Source organism: Salvia splendens, chromosome 3 (genome assembly GCF_004379255.2).
Source record: "Salvia splendens isolate huo1 chromosome 3, SspV2, whole genome shotgun sequence".
Taxonomy (NCBI): domain Eukaryota; kingdom Viridiplantae; phylum Streptophyta; class Magnoliopsida; order Lamiales; family Lamiaceae; genus Salvia; species Salvia splendens.
In genome coordinates, this window is record NC_056034.1 from 27,098,347 (window position 1) to 27,119,080 (window position 20,734).

Sequence of the window (20,734 nt, forward strand, 5' to 3'; positions counted from 1 at the left end):
AGTAAGACCGAGGAGATCCTCGGCGGGATACTTAAGAATACCCCGACAAATATCAAGTATTCTGCAGCGCTCCTTCGATCACCCTTTCTAACTAAGCATTACTTTATCTAAGCTATCTACAGAACTGAACTAAACTAGAGAGCTAAGCTAAACTAAACTAAAGACGGAAAGTAAAGGATCGGATCTCTTTAATGTGGTGGCACATCCTCTATTTATAGGCACGACCTCCAGCTGGATAACGATCTTGGCAGGGAATATTCGCTCATGCTGAGTGTGAGCGACTCATCGATTGCTACGTGCTCTCCTTCTAGAATGACGATGCTTTTCAGTAACAGATTCATGACTCAGTTCCGTCCTTGCGACTCATATATCAGCACGTGTCCCCTTCTAGAACGTTGTCCTTGCTAACAGAATGATGCGCACCATCCAGCTCATTGCCTCGCGTGTCCTTCTTCTGGAAGCCTGTGGTCCCCTCCTTGCTTGCTTGGTTACTCCCCTTGATCAACTCCCCCGATATCTGGTCTCTTTTCACCTATTGTACTTGCTTGATCAGTTTAGCCTTGTTGCCTTGGTCAAGCGGCATTCCTGCACATTTAACACTTGCTTTGCGTCGATAAACTGATCAAGTAGCGTACATTTTACCCCTAAACCGATGCATGAAATGAGCCTTTTCATAATACGCTTTTCAGAATACTCTGTCTGTTGAGATCTCTACGACTCTTCGCATACAGGCGCACCTTTTCAGAATGCCAGGTGGCAAAGCTTCTCCGATACGCTTCCTCCTTCTCTCTAAGACGTCCTTTCATTGCGACAGTTGGCGCCGCCCGACACCTCACTAATGACTGCACACGTCCTATCACCTGCCATTTTCAACTCAATCACTGTACCGCCAATTAAATTCAAATTGTACTGATCAAGTTGACAATAAAATCTAGATGAAAACTCACATAATTTCACTTGATCAGTTTATGTCCTCCACTTCCGACTTTTAATAATAAAAAAACAACACACTAAAAATTATTTACACTAACAAGGACTTGACCGGGTACCCCTGGGATGTCACTTGATCAGTTTTAATAGATTAAGAATTTATTGCTTGATCAAGCAGATTACCCATGAGTACCCGATCATTTCTTTTACCTGCTTACTGTCGAGAGTTAGGCATGAGTAGTGGAATGTCGTCCACCATAAATGCCTTCATTCCTTCTCTGTACGGCTTCACCCTGTGACCATTCACCATGAAGGAAGGCGAATCTGGATCGCTCTCCTGAAGTTCGATTGCTCCATTCGTTCGGATGGCGATAATGGTATAAGGCCCTATCCACCTTGACCTAAGCTTCCCTGGCATCAATTTCAGTCTGGATTGGAACAGTAGTACCCTCTGGCCCACCTTAAGTTCCTTCTTGCAAAGGTTCTTATCGTGCCACATCTTAGTCTTTTCCTTGAACCACATGGCAGAGTCATACGTATCCAGACGGAGCTCTTCAAGCTCTTGTAGCTGCATTCTCCTCTCTGCAACTCTAGCCTCGGTATTCATATTCATTTCCTCGACTGCCCAGTAAGCTTGATGCTCCACTCCCACCGGCAGATGGCACATCTCCCCAAATACCAGCCGGTATGGGGTCATTCCGATAGGTATTTTGAATGCTGTCCTGTAAGCCCAGAGTGCGTCCTCCAGACGACAGCTCCAGTCTTTCCTCGTGGGATTGACCGTCTTTTCTAAAATAGCCCTGATTTTTCAATTTGATACTTCGGCTTGGCCATTGGACTACGGGTGGTAGGGTGTGGAGAGGCGGTGGTGGACTCCATATGTTCTCATCAAGGCTTCGATGGTTCTGTTGACAAAGTGAGTTCCTTGGTCCGATATAATAGCCCGTGGCACCCCATAGCGGTTAAATATATTCGACTTTAAGAACTTCGCCATTTCTCTGGACTCACATGTCCTTGTTTCCTTTGCCTCGATCCACTTGGACACATAGTCCACCGCTACTAAGATATAGAGATTACCTTCAGAAGATGGGAAAGGTCCCATAAAATCCATTCCCCATACATCAAATATTTCACAGACAATAATGGGGACCTGAGGCACCTCTTGCAGAACTCATAAGCATCTCTATGGATGGAAGGCCAGTAGAATCCGCTGTCCAGTATTTTCCTTGCTGTTTTCTTTATTCCAAAGTGACCACCACAAGCCACTGCGTGGCAATGGACCATCACATCTTCTTGCTCCCAGTCTGGTATACAGCGTCGGATTACTTGATCTGCTCCCATTTTCCACAGGTAAGGATCATCCCAATAGAAGTATCGGGAGTCGCTTTTAAGCTTTAGCTTTTGTACCCTTGTAGCTTCATCACTTCCAGGTAGTTCACCTGTCACCAAGTAGTTGGCCATGTCTGCAAACCATGGCTCTTTCCGCGTGTGTTGCCCCTTGCTTCCTTGCTCGGCTTGATCAACCTCTTCCACTTGGTTGACCCACGGTCGGTAAGATGTTGACTTGATCAGGTAGAGGTGCTCCTCAGGGAATGCGTCTGGAATAGCTTCATCATTATCTTCTTGTAAAATTCGTCTTAAGTGATTCGCCACTCTGTTCTCGCATCCCTTCTTATCGACTGCCTCCCAGTCGAATTCTTGTAAGAGGAGGACCCATCTGATTAGTCTTGGCTTTGATTCTTTTTTAGCCAACAAGTACTTGATCGCAGCATGGTCAGTATAAACTATCACTTTGGACCCCAGCAGGTATGGCCTGAATTTCTCAAATGCGAAAACCACCGATAGCATCTCCTTTTCGGTCACGTCATAGTTCTTCTGTGCCTGATTCAATGTTTTTGACGCGTAGAAGATGACGTAACTCTTTCCTTCAATTTTCTAACCTAATAATGTCCCCACAATATAGTCGCTAGCATCGCACATTACCTCAAAGGGGTGATTCCAGTCGGGGGCCCGTATTATCGGAGAACTTATCAATCTGTCCTTAAGAAATTGGAACGCGGCCTTGCAGGCATCAGAGAATTCAAACTCCACATCGTTCTGGAGAAGCTTCGTCAGAGGCTGGGCTATCATTGCGAATTCCTTGATAAACCTTCTATAGAGCCCAGCGTGGCCTAAAAAGGCTCTGATCTCCTTCTAATTTGTAGGATACGGCAGCTTTGCAATGACCGGCACCTTTGCTGGGTCGACCTCTATTCCCCTGCTCGACACTACATGGCCCATGACTATTCCTTCAGTAACTATAAAATGGCATTTTTCGAAATTCAGCACCAAGTCCTTTTGGCGGCATCTTTCCAATACCCTGTTCAAGCTACGCAGCCCTTGATCAAAGTCGTCCCCATAGACAGTAAAGTCGTCCATGAAGATCTCAATGCAGTCTTCCAACAGGTCAGAGAAGATGCTCATCATGCATCTTTGGAAAGTGCCCGGGGCATTGCAGAGGCCAAACAACATCCTCCTGTAAGCGTAAGTGCCAAAGGGGCAGGTAAACGTCGTCTTCTCTTTGGTCATCTGGATTTACAGCTATTTGGAAGTAGCCACTATAACCATCCAAAAAGCTGAAGTACTGCTTCCCTGCCAATTTCTCCAACATTTCATCAATGAATGGCAGAGGGAAATGATTCTTCTTTGTAGCTTGGTTCAGCTTCCTGTAATCTATGCACATCCTCCACCCCGAGACCGGCCTAGTCGGAATCAACTCATTTTTTTCATTTTTCACGACTTGGATTCCTCCTTTCTTGGGCACCATGTGTACTGGGCTGACCCAGTTACTATCTGGAATGGAGTAGATAATTCTGATCGATACCAACTTGACATTTCCTTGAACACTTCTTCCCTCATGTTGGGGTTGAGTTTCCGTTGTTGGTCGCGGTGTGGCTTGGCTCCTTCTTACAGTCGGATGTGGTGCATACACAAGTCTGGGCTGATGCCCACCAAATCTGCCAGCTTCTAGCCGATAGCCTTCTGATTCTTTCTCAACACTTTCAACAATTTGTCTTCCTGCCCCTGGGTCAACTGACTGTTGATGATGACGGTCATTGTTTCTTCCTCCCCAGGTAGGCGTACTTAAGATGTGTTGGAAGGGGTTTTAACTCCTTCGCGGGCTTTGGCTCTTCAGTAGGCAGAGGATTTTCTGCCACTTCTTTTTCCAGTGGCTTGTCTTGATCAAGCCGCTTTGCTAGACTAGATACTTGAGCTGTCCCACTTGACCCAGCTGGCTTCGGGCGCTCACAGAAATCCGTTATTGCTTTTGCAATGGCCTGGTCGTCCATCTCTCCGACCTTCATGGTATCATACCACTCTTCTACTTCTTTCTCGACCTCCTCGTCTACAGCGGAGTCAGTAAACTACCTCTTTAGGAATTCTTCCTCCAAAAATTCTTATACTAAGGGTTCCGTCACATCTACCGAGTATATGTTCTCGTTATCGGCTGGCCTCTTCATGGCTTCATCTATATTGAACGTGAACTGTGCTCCATTGAAGTCCAAGCTTATCGTCCCATTACGGACGTCTATAATGGTGCTAGCCGTAGACAAGAACGGTCGTCCTAGTAGGACTCCACTCGACTTCCTTGCCGCTGGCTCCGTCATCTTGATTACGAAAAAATCGGCTGGGTACAGAAAGTTATTCACCTTCACAATAACGTCTTCCAGAATTCCTTCAGGGTGAATACACGACCTGTCGGCCAACTGGATCATTATGTCAGTGTTAATGAGCTTGGACGCTCCCAGCTTCTCATTGATAGTATATGGCAGCACATTGATGGATGCCCCGAGATCGCACATCGCGTGCTCTACTTGAATATCTCCGATTGAAATCGGGAGAGTGAACATCACCGGGTCGGTCTTCTTTGAAGGAAGATCACTCCGCTGGATCACGGCAGAGATATTCTCATCTGCAAGGTAGTCTTTAATAAATTTGCTGATTGGGGGCATCTTTAACGCCGTCAAGAGTGGCACCTTCATCTCCACGTCCTTGAGCATACTTGCCATATCGATTGTGGCATCCTTCTTTCTTGTCACCATTCCACGGTATGGATATGGCTTAACTTTCTCAGTTTCCTCTCTCTGACTTTCCTCTGAGGATTCACCTCCCACTTTTGCATTGCCCTTTTCACTCCCTTTTGCTTGCTCTGCTCCGTTGGATTCTCCTTCTCCTTCATGGCTCGACCCAGACGTAAATGCTGGAGGTTCCACAGGTGGAGTAGGGCCCTGGTAGGCTTTTCCTGATCTCAGGGTTACTTCGCTAATGTTTTCACGACTAGGTGTCTACACAGTGGCTGGAATCCTTCCTTCATTTCCTCTCAGCTCGCCCAGTGACATCGCAACTTGCGAAAGTTGCTTTGTCAGCATCTCCAACGCCGCCCGCTGCTCCTTCTAAGCCTCTTGGATTTCCTGTATTGCATTATTAGGATGGTGTGGTACTATCATATCTCCCTGACTATCGTTGGGGTGTCGGTTGTATCTTTGATTCGGCGGTCCCCCATTGTAGTTGGGTTGCGGGTAGTCATATTGCCCATAATGCTCTTGCTGGTATTGCGGCTGATTGTGCTGTTGATTTCCAGGGTACAGATTTCCCCGTTGGTGTGGTGGAACGTAGCTGACCATTTGGTTGTTTGGCTGTCTTCCCTGGTTGCTTGACTATGGGCCCTGAGTGTCTGCTTGACCAGTTGGGTTGTCCTCCATTAGACCAGTTCCCTTGAGTTCCGCTTTGTATTCTGTTCCCTCCAGTGTTTGGTTTATCCTGGATCCGAGCAGGCCAGTTGGGCTGCCCTTCAGAGGGTTGCATCTGCTGTGTTGAGGGTTGAGGTAGTTGGCTTTGACTCTGATTAGTCCACCTAAAATTAGGGTGGTCTCTCCATGGAGCGTCTCTCTGCTTCCCCTGAATCCAGTTACCACTCGCATTCCAGAGACCCACGGCATTTACTTGGGGCAGCGGCTCTATCTCAGGGGGGAATTCGCAATAGTAGTAGTGATGCTCTTCTGGCGGAGGCGGTGGCGACACATACTGCGTCTCTGTTGGTGCAGGGGGTGGAGGCGGTCTGGCATTCTCCACTGCCTCAAGAAACTTCTTTTTCATTTGCTCAAATCGAGCCTCCAACTTTTCATCATTGCGCGCCTCTGCTACATGCACTGCCCCTCTTCTATACTGCCCTCGGGAAGTCTCATACGAGCGCTTAGCCTCGATAAGCCTTTCCAGGATTTTTTGGGTTGGCTGAATGGGGTCTTTGAGAAATCCCCTTGGGCAGCGAGGTTTAGATCATTCTTGCTATCGACTGTCAGTCCACCATAGAAGATCGAATAGATCTCCCGCTCCCCCAGCTTGTGGTTGGGGCATGCTTGAAGCAGCCCTTGGAATCTATCCCAATACTGGCCGAGGGGCTCATCGTACTCCTGTCTGGCTTCTGTAATCTTCCTCTTGAGGGCACTTGTCTTTGACGCGGGGAAGAAACGATCTAGGAAGATCATTTAGAACTCGGCAAATGTTTTGATGGACACTTCTAGTAGTCTCGACAGCCATACTCCAGCATCACCCTTCAAGACGAAGGGGATAGCTTTCAGCCTATAGTCCTCAGATGTAGATCCAGCCGGTAAAGGCTGGATATCACAGTATCGGCAAAATTCCTCCAGGAAGGCGTACGGACACTCCTTTGAAAGGCCGTAAAAATGGGACAAGACGGCCAGTACTCTGGACTTGATCGCGATGGTCCGCATCCCAGGAGAAACGGCAATGGCATGTGTGGGCTCCTTCTCATCATGAGCGTGCAAAGAGCCAATTCCTAAGTCGTCGGCGACGAGAGCCATCTCTGCTTTTGCTTGTTCAAGTGGTGGTGGTTTAGGTTGCGCGTTCTGCTCTCCTTCTTCTTCGCTGGTCAGTTGGTCAACGGCTGCTGCTGCTGCTAGTCCGGCTCTGTAATGAGTGGTAACGACGCCGGTTTCCTAGACTCTCCAATGAGCGTTAGTGCCTCTGTATATAAGAGGGTGATTCCAGTGGCTGCCGCGGTGGTACCTTCTCATCAACAGAAGAAAAAACAAATGAGAAAAGAAATAAAAAAAATTATATACACCTATGCGCTACACACAAATATAAAATAACACCATGCTTCCCCGGCAACGGTGCCATTTTGGAAGGGGGCTCAAGAATGGGCGTGAATAGAGTGTGGATCAAGTTATATGGAAGATAACCGAAGCGGTTGGATCAGTTAGCAAATGTCGTTGCCACTTGATCAATGCAATCTCGCTCTCACTCGTTTCCTACCAAAGTAATTTATAAACTCCCAATTTTGCACTACTTTAATAGTAAAGCGGCAAGTTCGGGGTCGATCCCACAGAGAAGCTAGTGTATCAAGTGTGTGAGTAGTGAACAGGTGGCTGGCTGCTGCCACGCTTTAACTTTGGGAGTTTTTACCTACTGATTTTACTCTAGACAGAATTTAACTTACTAACTTGATCAAGGAAATTTTAACTACTGGGTCAAGTGAATTTCAGACTGGAATGAAAAGTAACTACGTGAAACAGTAAACACCACGATGAAAACGAAGGCAACATTGATTAAAACTAAACTCAGAACAGTACATCGTGAAATTTAAACTAAGCTAACACTTCGGAAAATACGAAAGCGAGTAAAACCAAGGAGATCCTCGGCGGGAAACTTAAGAATACGCTGACAGATATCAAGTATTCTGCAGCGCTCCTTCGATCACCCTTTCTAACTAAGCATTACTCTATCTAAGCTATCTAGAGAACTGAACTAAACTAGAGAGCTAAGCTAAACTAAACTAAAGACGGAAAGTAAAGGATCGGATCTCTTTAATGTGGTGGCACATCCTCTATTTATAGGCACGACCTCCAGCTGGATAACGATATTGGCAGGGAATATTCGCTCACGCTGAGTGTGAGCGACTCATCGATTGCTACGTGCTCTCCTTCTAGAATGACGATGTTTTTCAGTAACAGATTCATGACTCAGCTCCGTCCTTGCGACTCATATATCAGCACGTGTCCCCTTCTAGAACGTTGTCCTTGCTAAAAGAATGATGCGCACCATCCAGCTCATTGCCTCGGTGTCCATCTTCTAGAAGCCTATGGTCCCCTCCTTGCCTGCTTGGTTACTCCCCTTGATCAACTCCCCCGATTTCTGACCTCTTTTCACCTATTGTACTCGCTTGATCAGTTTGGCCTTGTTTCCTTGGTTAAGCGGCATTCCTGCACATTTAACACTTGCTTTGTGCGATAAACCAATCAAGTAGCGTACATTTTACCCCTAAACCGATGCATGAAATGAGCCTTATCAATAAGGATTATCTTGTATTATCTTTATCCAAACTCGACCCGACCAGATTGATTTTCAACACAAACTTATCCTACGTGGCATGTCGGAGGCGTGACTAGGCAACTCCACTAATTCTGATTGTTTCTCTTCTATCTTTGGAATCCCTGGCCCTGGCTTATCACAAACATACAAGTAGCATAAATGAAAACACACTAATCGAATTCAGCATACAAATCGACATAAATATACAAATCGAACTCACCATAAAGTAGCATTAACTCCAAAATTCGAATTGAATCATAAATTTGTCATTTGGCAAGTCCAACCTCCGGTGAGCCACGTAGGATAAGTTTGTGTTGGAAATCTATTGGTAGGTCGGATGGGAAATTTTACACAATCCGGTAAAGTTCATAACTTTTCATACAACATTTAAAGGTCACGGGAAAAACTAAACTATTTAGAAAGTTCATTACTTATAGACAATTTGCCCGTTATTTTATTATGTAATGTGTTAATTAGTGTTACCATTATTAATTTATAATCTATATTAATAAATTTTCCTAAAATAATAGTATTAAATTTAAATATACTCCTTCCATTGCATTAAATATGAAATGTTTGCTTTTCGACATGAGATTTTATGCAATGTTGTTTTGTGAGTTAATGAAGAAAGAATAAAGTAAGAGAAAGAGAGAGAAAGTAAGATGATGATATTTCCAATTTAGGAAACGTTTCATTGTCAATAGGACAACGCAAAAAGGAAAATGTTTCATATTTAATGGGACATAATGGAGTATTTAAATTAAGGATAAATTAGTTATAAAATACTCCCTCCGTCCGATAAAAATATGCGTTCTTTCCTTTTTAGTCCGTCCCAAAAGAATAATCACTTTCTAATTTTAAAAAGCCTTTCTCTCTAATGAGGCGGGACTCATTCTCCACTAAGTAGATTTTAATTACTTTTTCTATGTACTTCTATCTTACTTTCTCTCTAATGAGATGAGACTCATTTTACGTGATGAACTCATAGTGCATATTTTTTAGGGACGGGGGAGTATATTGTAAAATTAAAACATACTCCATAGTTTTATGATTTTACAATTTATGTAAATTTATTCTCATTCAACAAAAAATAGAGGAAACTCAATATATACTTTTGTCCAAAAATAACTAAAATAAATGCGAATATAACCTGCTATTAAACACTAATACAAGAATCCAAATTTGAATGTGAAGAAACTAAACTGCAATTAGTGGATGAATGTGGTCATTCTCATTCCCCATAAACACCGCGATTCTCAAACCTATAGACGCAGCTCAGCTCCACCAGCACTTCAGCAATGGCCGCTTCAGTCTTCTCCTTATCACAGAAATGCAGCGTCTGCAGCAGAAGCACACAAGGCCTCGTATCGAACTTGAGCTTATCCACATGCCTCTCCATCTGCCACTTCACTGTATCCTCCGCCAACGGCGCCAGCCACCCCATGATCTCCACCGTCGCCGCCCTCCACCCTTCCGCCAGGAACGCATCATCCTCGCCGCATCTCATCAGCTTGCTCAGCTTCGCCCTCACCGACGCCTTCAGATTCTCCGGCAGCATCTGGTACAGCGCCTCCCGCTCGTCCCGCCCAATCGAAGACGACGAATCTAAATACTTCTTCACCAGTAGGATCACATTGGCGTAGTGCAACGCAAACCCCGCCCCTCCCAACGTCGACGCTCCGGCCGAGTGGAAAACTCTGTTGTTTTTGGTGATTTTTTCTCTCTCAGTATCGAATGAGTCCCAATCGTTGAAGAACATCCCCGATTTTCGGAATCGGATTTTATTAGGTTTAAACTCTGTGTGGACATGGCCAGGATGTTCAACCATTTGCTGCTTAATCTTCTGAATCAAGTCGAGATCTCTCTGCTGCTGGAAACACGCGACGCTGAGCAACGAGATCGCGGGGAGAATCGTGATGTACGGCTTGAAAACAGAGCAAATTCGGATGTACACGATGATCACAATCGTCGCCATTATGCTCACGCATTTATCACGCGATTTGCGCCACAGAGATGTTTCCTTGAGACACTTGACGTCCTTGCGCTGGATCTCAAGTTTCTGGTTGAACAGATTGGAATTCGCGTCCAATTCCTTGTTCCTCCGCTTCATCTTCCGCTCCGCAACCTCCATCTCCGCCAGCGCCGCCAGCGCAGCGTGAAGGCTCGAGGTCGCGGACACCAATTTCTCCATCTTATGCACCCGTTTCTCGGAATTCCTCGATCGTTATTCCAATTTCCCATAATCCATGACGCCGAGCTTCAGATCCGCGTAAACCAGATCGAATTGGCTGAGCCACGGATCGCCGAAGTTCTTCCCCAGGCGCGCGACAACCGCAACGGCGCGATCGAGGTCATCGGTCCGTTCGCCGCAGGCGAGGCTGAGTAGAAACTCCTCGTCCGTTGAGGTGAGGTATGAAATTCCTTTGGATTTGATGACGCGGTTTTTGAGGCGGGAAATCTCGTAGTCGGAGATGGATTTGTAGAGAGAGATTAACCTCGATATGGATTTGTCAGTCTCGAATGCGAGGATTCGCAGACGAGGAGCTTTCTTCTTCGACGCGTCGGTGCAGCGGCGGTGGTCTCTTTTGGAGGAAGCGATATCCGGCAGCCAACCTTTATGCTTGAAACCGACCATAATGGATTAGGGTGATAGAATTGAAATAATAATAATAATCGGGGGGAGAACCGAGCAGATTCCCAGGATTTGTCATTGGAATAGGGTTTCAATTTGGAAAATAGGGGAAGATGAAGCTTTATCTAAATTGTGGATTTTGTTTTATGTTTGTATTAAATAAATCAAAATAATAATGATACAGAGAAAAGCAGCTTAAATTTTTTCTCAATCCAACGGCGGTTGTTATCTCGGAAGAATTTGTGCACTCGACCATTTCGTCCTCCCATTTGAGATTTCATAACATTTTCTCATGCAACGGCCTAGAAATCGCCATTGTCAACCTAATGTATAACAATTATATAACCAAATCGTCAAATACTTCAGTTGCAAAGGTATAAAAAATACTCCCTCTGTCCCACAAGAGTATGCACTCTTCCCTTTTTAGCCCGTCCCACGAGAATATGCATTTTCTAATTTTGAAAACTCTCTTCTCTCTAATGAGGTGAGACTCATTCTCTACTAATAATATTTTAGTTACTTTTTCTCTCTACCTCTCTCTTACTTTACCAATTTTGCATTAAAACTCGTGTCAACCCCAAAGTGCATATTCTTTAGGGACGGGTGGAGTATAACGTAGAACCAATTCACTTGGAAACATAGAATGCAATTCTCTTAAGGAAATTTGTAGTGGAACAGAGGGATGATGTTTAAACTGAAAGGTTAGATTTTATTGCAGAACTGAAACTGTTCATGCATGGCTTAAATGATTGATACTCTTCTAATACATGTGTTCTAGCCATACAATAATTTGATGATATTTAAGAAATACTCACTCCGTCATTCCACCAACTCATTACACTCATATATAATTAAAACTAATATATATAAGTTGGACTCATATTCCACTAACTTTCTTCCACCCACTTTCTTAACATTTACTCCTTCCGTTCACAAAAAATAGTCCCAATTGTGAACGGCATGAGTTTTAAAGAAAAATTAGTAAAATAAGAGGAAAAGGGGAAAAAATAGGTAAACTAAGAAGAGTAAATGCCAAAATTGGTCCTGAACATATGCCCATTTTACGATTTTGGTCCTAAACTTTATCTTTTGAATTTTTGCATCCTGAACATTTCAAATTGGATCACAATTGGTCCTGGACTAACTTTTCCGTTAGCTTTTAACGGTCAACGGGTTTCATCCCGATTTTGACCAAATTAGACAGTTAATTATTACTCCCTCCGTCCCGGACTACTCGCACATTTCCTTTTCGGCACGGAGATTAAGGAATGAGTGTATAGCAAAGTCAACAATTCCGGCTGTAGGTGATAATTTTTACTAAAAAAGGAAAGAGTGCAAATAACTTGGGACGCCCAAAAAAGAAATAAGTGCAAGTAGTCCGGGACGGAGGGAGTATTTTTTACTCCCTAATTATTAAATGAATATTTATTATTTAAATGGGTGTCAGAAATCAGGGAGTAGCGGAAGAAATCGAGGATTGGCTCAGGACGTTTCCGACGCCAGAGATGGCGGCGCCTGCGCACGACGTGGCCGCGCTGAGCATCAAGGGTGCTGCCCCTCCCCGCTTCGCTCAGCCCCCGCGACGTCCAGCCGACGACGTCGTCGTCGCTGTCGTCACCGTCGTCGCCAGTGTCGTCAATCGATATCTCCACGGCATCGGAGGAGCTGGCGAGATTGTGGAGCTGCCGAGCTTGGGATCGTGCTTCGATTCCGTGGAGATGGGGAGTGATTTTGTGTACGTCGATAACGCCGCGATTGAAGGGTGGCTGGATCGGCCGACGCCGTGGAGCGGCGGCGCCGCTCCACGGCGGTGGGGTTTTTGGACTCTTTTCGTTGTGGAATTACTGAGACGAATGGGGAACCCTAATCTATTATTTATTTTATATTTTAAATGAATATTTATTAAAATAATTAAGAAAATAAATATGGAGAAAAAATCATAATTTACAATCTAATTTGGTCAAAATCGGGATTAAACCCGTTGACCTTTAAAAACTAACGGAACAGTTAGTCCATGACCAATTGTGATCCGATTTGAAATGTTCAGGATGCAAAAATTCAAAAGATAAAGTTTAGGATCAAAATCTTAAAATGAGCATATGATAAAGGACCAATTTTGACATTTACTCAAGTAAGAAAGATAAAGAGAAATGCTGGGTAATTAAAGTATGAGAGACCACCTTTCCATTTTTAGATATGAGACTATTTTTTGCGGAAATCCCAAAATGACAAAATGTGACTATTTTCATGGACGAAGAGAGTATTAAAACCCGTGTCAAAAAGGAATGCGATTCTTATTCGCAGACGGAGAGAGCAGAAACCATATCTATCAGAATAAGATTTCTGTCTTCTAATTTGGCCTTTATGAATTGTCTAAAAAAATAATTAAATTTATTATCACTGATTTTTATCATATTAGGGTTTACACCGGGTAATTTGCGGACATGGTTTATGAATTTTTTTCAATGCATATATTATTCCAATTTCCAATTATATTAGTTGAATTAATTAAATGCAACAATCCTTCAATTTTTTTTTAATGCTTCAATTTTCCATATATATAAATTAGGCACCTTTTGGATCTTCATTAAATTCATAGATACCCATCGATTTCCCTTCATATTCATGAAATATACACATAGGTGCGCTTAGTAACAGCAACTTATTTTTAAAAGTTTAATCCAATAACAGTTTCTGTTAGCGTATGTGTGTGATTTATCCACACTTAATCTTGAATAATTCCAATAACAAGGACAGTTAATAACGATCGACAATAATAATATTAGTTGAGAGAAGGGTAACTTTTTATGTTCATACAAAGAAAAGCAGTGTCAAAGGAAGAAAATAGACCATATATGATCATACAAAATCAAAATATATATATATACACATGCCTATAATCAAAGATTGAAATTACTAACCGAATATAAGCATTTTCTCCTTTCATAGGTCTAGATCTTCTCTTTGCTATCGCGTTTAGAGCAAGTGCACAATATAAGAGCATAATCTTACTATATCAAATCTAAAACATGATAGAAAATAGAATCCAACTAAAAAACTAGGGCTTTGACCTTGCATGACGATGAGGCTCGGGTCCTAACCGAAGTTCAAGGTCTACAACAGGTGGCGCCTCCGCCAGTAACGGTATTCTCCTAATATAAATGATGTGATTTTCTTCAGCTTGATCATCCTCATCATGGCTCCGATCATTCTCAGAACTCAACTTTTCCCTGAGGAACGAATCAGGAGGAACACTATCGTTGGAATCCTCGCTCGGTGAGATTTCCAACGACAGAAAATTTTCATCTGAAAACTCTAGGAGTTTCGCCCTATCCTTGCGGTGGATGTTCATGTGCCCTCCTAGTGCTTGCGCGTTGGGAAACCCTCGTTTGCAGAAACTGCATCCAAACGACTTCGTTTTGAATTTTTGAGCAAAATCATCTCCTAATGTGATCAAGTGCTGGACTGATTCCATCCTCGAAGGATTTATATCCATTTGCAAAATAGAGTTTTGAGAGAGGTGAGAGGAGGAGGAATTATACAAATTGAGACCCTTTTCTGAGATTATGGCTGCAATTTTAGCTTTAGTTTGGTTTGTGATAAAATAATTAAAGAGTTGGTCAAATGGTCGGTTGATCTATTCTGTTATTAGTTGTTATCGAAAACATTAAATCAAGCGTGCTCATACTTATTGGAAATAAAATATTTGATGAACGATTAAGAATATCGAGAGTGCTACTTGCGTTTCAAACATTGACGTGGTACATGTACATCGGCACGAGTATACTCTCAGAACTACTCCATTCGTAATATGTTAAAGTCATTAATTAGTTATTCTAATTTGTCATTTTCATCATCCGTAAATAATTATCCTACTTATTATTTTTACTATTTTTAATAATAAACTCAACATTTTATTAATGTTTTTGGTAATGAACATTTCATTAATTTTATTAATCATTTTTCACTATAGATCAAAATTCGAAGTTAATCAAAATTTTAATGGCGGGCGAATGAGTATATACAAATATGATGTGTGGTATCACTTGATTTTATAACTGTACATTCGGTCAAACACGTTAAATAATGCAATTATTATAAAATTAAGGAATTGTATAATACTATGTTTGGGTCATGTCAACTTGACAAGTAAAGTTATAACCCGATCAAGGTCAATATATTTATATAACGGAGTAGTAGTACTTTTTTCAGAAATGCTTAAGTAAATGTCAAAAGATAAATTTCAAAAATAAAAGTTTAAAATATTGAAACTACAACAAAACAGTACCAACAAAGGAATAAGAAAATTTTTAATGCAATTAAAGTTGCTAATTTATGATTGTAAAAATATATTACCAACACTTAAAAAAGATATCTCCATTGTTGGTGTTCCAACTAAAATTAAAGGATGCAAATAGAAGTGTCTTTTAAAAATAAATTTTAAGATAATTAATTTATTCTTAACTCATAAACGTACTATTTTGTGTCCTAAATTATAATTATTCTTTTTAATTTCCAAACGTAAACATTGCGTTTGTATTTCGTGTCCTTAAAATGAATATATTTTTTGTAGTAAAAGAAATATCCAAAATAATTTAAGCATTCTACTCTCGTGCGCAAGGTATTATGCAGCAATTTTAAAAAAATCAAAACTCTGAAATTGAATGCCTCATAAATTGGTAATATGTTTATGTTGCATGATTGTATAAAATGTTGCAAAAATATATAATTTTAAGACAGTTTTATTGAAAATGTACCCATGGATGCTTAGGCAGTGTGGATAATGTGAAAAATTAGGTATACAAATAGTGTTACTCAAATGTACCCATGGGTGGTTAAGATGTATGTGTGTCAAATTCAAAATATAGAATAAACAAACTTGAATTTAAATATAGGGGGCAAACCGTGCAGGTACGGTGAACAGCGGTAATTCATTTTATTTTCAGTCGCGCATGGAAAAATAAGTCAACGCATTTTTGTTATGTGGAATCTTAGTTGATAGTTGATACATTGAAATTATATATTCAACTAAATTAAAAATCACTTATATCAATAAACAAAAAAATAAATTGATTGACTTTGCCATCTTTCTTTTTCTATATACCAATTTTTTTGCTATTTTCTCTTCTTGTCGAACTTGGGATTCCTGTTTGGGGGACACAAACTAATCTAACCTTAATTTTAATAATCCTTATATTCCAACTAAATTGAGTCGTATTCCTTTTTGAGACGTCTCAACTAAGTTAAGTTATTTCTTTTTTTTTTGATAAAAAATAGAAAATTTCTTACACACAAATAAAAAATATTAAAAGTTAGTTTTAAAAAGAAATTACTATCATTTAAGTTAAGTTAAATCTAATTGTGAATGCTAATATTGTACTCGCATTGAGGATAACAATAACAGACTTAACAATATATGTTGATTTCCTAAACTGTTAGTACAAAGAAAGAGAAGTCCAATTCTTTGATTATAGAGTAAACATAATACAATCAAAAGACTAAATCTTTGCATTATTTTATGCTATTTGAAAGGATATGGGCTAGATTAGATTAATATGGATTAAATAATTATAGTTGGGCTACAATTATAATTAGTTCATAAGCCCAACAATCATGAAACCCTAATGACTCTTTGTCTATATAATGGTTATTTATTCACGGAGATGAGAAATATCGTAACATTAGAGAGAAAATACGTAAAGCTTTGTAGAGAATTCCTAACTTTCTCTATAGAGCGATTGTACCGAGGAATTGTTCCTGCATCGGATCAGAATACACGTGGACCTCGATAGTAGTGGATTCAACTTGCAGGACACAATCGTAGAAGAAACACAACAACAAGTAAGATTTAGTTTCGTTGTGTATTACGTGCTCAACTTGCAATATGATTATGAATCTAGATCTGTTATTCTTGTCTACAATTTCCGCTGCGCTCATTAGATGAATACAAGAATTCCTAACAGTGGTATCAGAGCCCGGGGCTTGATTCATAATTGATTTTGTCCTCTAATTAGTTGGTGGAATAATTTTGGAAATTAAAATCATATGTAATTGGGTATACTTTGGAATCTGATTCCAAAACTTTACGAAAAGGTTAATACTTTCGAAAATTGATTTTGAACAGCTCTCTCCGCCTCTCTGGAATTTTGTGGAAATTGGATTACGCATATGTTTTGAATATCTAAATTAGATTTCATTTATCTAAAAGTTCAGCAAAAGTTCTATTGCCTTTTGGAAATTCTTTACAACAATTTCGAAACTTGATGCGAAATTTTGAACTGTGGATTTTGAAAATTGGGTTTAGCTATTCAAATTGCTAAATTGTTTCTTAAATTGTTTTAAAGAACTGACTTTGAAAAAAAATAAATTCAAAACCATCTACCGGTTGCCTCCGTCGCGTTGTGCTGCCGGAGGAGGTGCAGAATGGAGGGAGCACGAGGCTAGGCTATTGTTCCGATCAGTGTCATGTTCTCATTATTGATGAAAATCCAACCGCGATTCTCCTCTTCTTTGTCTCTCCTTTACCGGAGACGGCGGCTGTGTTGTCAAACAGTTCAAGAGAATTGGATGAGTTGTTCATGGTGAACAGCAGATGAATCGTGGAAATGAGGAAGATAAAGGGGCTGCCATTATTTTATTTCTCACTCTCGACACTGCTCCAGCCGCAATTCTCCTTCGTTTCTCTATCATCGGCGTCACCTTGGAGGCGACGACTGGTTTCTATTTTGAAAACAGTAGTTCCGATTCAACCTTTCATCTTCTTGGAGAAGGAGGACAAAAGTCGGTCGTTGAAAGAGAATTGATGAAGAACAGAAGCGGTGGTACGTAATAATTTTGGAGAATTAATGGTGTAGAGTAATGGTTGGGTTACGATAATTTTGGAAATTGAACTTTACAAAGTTAAATTCAAAATGTCTAACTTGATAAATTCCCAGTTACATCACATTTATTGATTTGATCAATAAATTATTATTCACACAAATTGTTTCAATAATTGGGACGTGTGTTAGCAATTGTTGTGTTATTGGATGTATTAGTCCATACCGATCACTATGTCATTATTTTGGAAGTAATAATAGTGATAAATCCCAATATGATGATTAGATTCGTTATTTATTGAAATAATAATAGAATATAAAATTCGAGAATAAATCTGTTATTAAATTAACAAAGTGTGATATATTATTATTTGGAAATAATATATATTTAATATTGATTTGGAATTAATATTGAATATTGAATATATTAATTTAGAATTAATATGAATTGTTAGTCCACGTTTAATTTGTAATGAAATATTAATTGGATTAATAATTCTATTTGTTGAGCAATATTTGATATCTTATGTGATAAGCATGCTATTTGATTTTAAGCTTATTTATTTATTTATTTCAACTATAGTAGTTAGAGACCGTTTTATTGTCTGGGTAGGCGGCGCCCAGTATGTGTAGTCCGTGTTATACTATGTCTGGGTAGGCGGCGCCCAGTAATTGTTTAAAATTTTAATATTAGATATTAAATTGATAATTAGTATCACAAAATTATTCCCCACAAAATATAAGTCTTGTTTTGAGACAAACGCGTCGTCCATCACAATTGTTTGATGCTCCTAGCCTTTTCGACCACGAGTTTTACGCCCTCGCGTTTACTCTAAATCTACAAGGTTTAGGCTCATTCATAGATGCATGGTTGGCATCGTGTGATGGGGTTGACTTGCTTAAATTATTTTGAGTAGCCCTCGCAACCAGAATAATTTATGGACGTATATTAATTAGATTAATAAACCAAGAATTGTAAAATTGTTGTTACAATTGGCTTGGATGCCTACCTGGTGATATTATTGTAGTCATCAGCCTCGCAGAGGCTGCAATAATATAGACTTGGATCTTGGACCACTAAAATTTATATTAGATATAAATTCGTATTTTATGTTTGGGGGACATAATATATGTTAAAATTAGTGGGAGCTAATCAATACAATAAACTCTTGTTTGATTAGTGATGCGATTGTGATCTTTGTATGCTTTTCTAATTTGCTTTTCGTTGTCAAACTTTTCTTATGAGTGTATGATGGAAACAAACAAATTGACTAGGTCAAATTTCACGGAGTGACAGAGAGACTGCCCAAAACTCAAGGCACAAGGTGCAATGAGTGGGAGCTCAACTATGTTTGTCATTGAGATAAATATGTCTATGAATAACTCACAATCCTGGGTATTGGATACCGCTTGTGGTTCACACATTTGTAATAATGTGCAAGGTTTAATTGACAGCAGGAAAGTGAGGCTTGGGGAAGTAGACCTACGTGTTGGAAATGGAGCAAAAGTTGCTGTCGAACGCGTGGGAACTTATAGATTAGATCTTCCCTCAGGACATAGACTAGATTTACATAATTGTTATTTCGTTCCAGTTATTTCAAAGAATATTATTTCCATTCCGATGTTGGACATCGAAGGTTTTTCCTTCCATTTTGCAAACAGCAGGTGCTCATTTTCTAATAATGGATTGTTTTATGGAAATGCCTCTTTAGAGAATGGATTATATATGCTTGAATGCAAACGAGATATTCTCAATGTGCAAAATAAAAGACTTAAGCTATGTAATACGGATAATGGTACTTATCTTTGGCATTGTAGACTTGGTCATATCAATGAGAAAAGGATAGCGAGATTGAGAAAGTTAGACTATCTAAATTCATTTGATTTTGAATCATATGGTGCTTGTGAATTCTGTCTCAAAGGAAAGATGACTAATAAGTCACTTTCTGGGAAAGGGGTGCGTGCTAATGATGTGCTAGAGTTGATCCACACAGATGTGTGCGGACCGTTTCCAACTCAAGCAAAAGGTGGTTATTCGTACTTCATTACTTTCACTGATGATTTGACAAGGTATGGATATGTGTATCTTATGAAACACAAATCTGAGGCCTTTGAGAAATTTATAGAGTTTAAGTGTGAAGTTGAGAAACAACTTGGGAAGAGTATAAAAACTCTTCGATCAGATCGAGGAGGGGAATACTTGAGCCGAGAATTTCTTGATTACTTGAAATCGCATGGAATTCAGTCGGACTGGACACCTCCTGGTACACCACAAATGAATGGAGTATCTGAAAGGAGAAACCGAACATTATTAGATATGGTTCGATCCATGATGAGTTTAGCTAGTCTTCCTTTATTTCTCTGGGGTCAAGCTTTATTGACTGCTATTTACATTCTGAATAGAGTTCCATCTAAATCAGTTGAGAAAACACCATATGAGTTATGGTATGGCAAAAAGCCTTGTCTTAACTATATGCGGACCTGGGGTTGTCCAGCTTTTGTTAAGAAACAAATGACTGATAAGTTGGAATCTAAAAGTGAGAAGTGTTACTTTGTGGGATATCCTAAACAAACTAGGGGATACGATTTCTACTGTCCTGAAAATCACAAGGTGATAACATCAAGGAATGTGACGTTCCTTGAAAACAGTTATGTCTGCAAGGAACAAGGTCAAAATACAGTAGATCTTGAAGAAATTCAAGAACCACAAGTTAACAATGAGGATGATGTATTGTCAAATGGTTTGAACAATAACTCAGTAGGAGTTTTTGATGATCTATTGGGAGGGGAAAATACTATTAGAGGAGACCTTAGAGGGACTCTCGAAGAACCTCCTCAAGACAATGAGATGCATCAAATACAAGATGATACAATAGTTGCATCACCTCTACCTCAAGAAGATCATAGTGATATTCCTGGGCCTACTCACAATCAGAATGAACAGCCCGAGCCAGAAGAAAACCAACTCAATAGGCCTAGAAGG

At 40.4% G+C, this 20,734-nt stretch overlaps 5 protein-coding genes across 5 annotated transcripts; 1 reads left to right on the forward strand and 4 right to left on the reverse strand.

Annotated features, from left to right (window-relative positions):
* Window positions 1-1,144: 1,144 nt before the first annotated feature.
* Window positions 1,145-1,627, reverse strand: LOC121796802. Its single transcript, XM_042195581.1, has one exon. The coding sequence runs from the start codon at window positions 1,625-1,627 to the stop codon at window positions 1,145-1,147; it is 483 nt and encodes a 160-aa protein (XP_042051515.1).
* Window positions 1,628-4,367: 2,740 nt separating this feature from the next.
* On the reverse strand, window positions 4,368-6,066 carry LOC121796803. The gene is made up of 2 exons (XM_042195583.1): window positions 5,883-6,066; window positions 4,368-5,212 (listed from the first exon to the last, which is right to left on the reverse strand). The coding sequence occupies exons 1-2, from the start codon at window positions 6,064-6,066 to the stop codon at window positions 4,368-4,370; spliced, it is 1,029 nt and encodes a 342-aa protein (XP_042051517.1).
* Window positions 6,067-9,532: 3,466 nt separating this feature from the next.
* LOC121796804 lies at window positions 9,533-10,492 on the reverse strand. Its single transcript, XM_042195584.1, has one exon. It carries the CDS (start codon window positions 10,490-10,492, stop codon window positions 9,533-9,535), a length of 960 nt encoding a protein of 319 aa, XP_042051518.1.
* A 1,877-nt stretch (window positions 10,493-12,369) lies between these two features.
* Window positions 12,370-13,647, forward strand: LOC121796805 (ethylene-responsive transcription factor TINY-like). Its single transcript, XM_042195585.1, has 2 exons — window positions 12,370-12,748; window positions 13,625-13,647. The coding sequence occupies exons 1-2, from the start codon at window positions 12,370-12,372 to the stop codon at window positions 13,645-13,647; spliced, it is 402 nt and encodes a 133-aa protein (XP_042051519.1).
* A 232-nt stretch (window positions 13,648-13,879) lies between these two features.
* LOC121793694 (zinc finger protein 10-like) lies at window positions 13,880-14,441 on the reverse strand. Its single transcript, XM_042191738.1, has one exon. The coding sequence runs from the start codon at window positions 14,427-14,429 to the stop codon at window positions 13,992-13,994; it is 438 nt and encodes a 145-aa protein (XP_042047672.1). The 5' UTR covers window positions 14,430-14,441; the 3' UTR covers window positions 13,880-13,991.
* Between the last annotated feature and the right edge of the window lie 6,293 nt (window positions 14,442-20,734).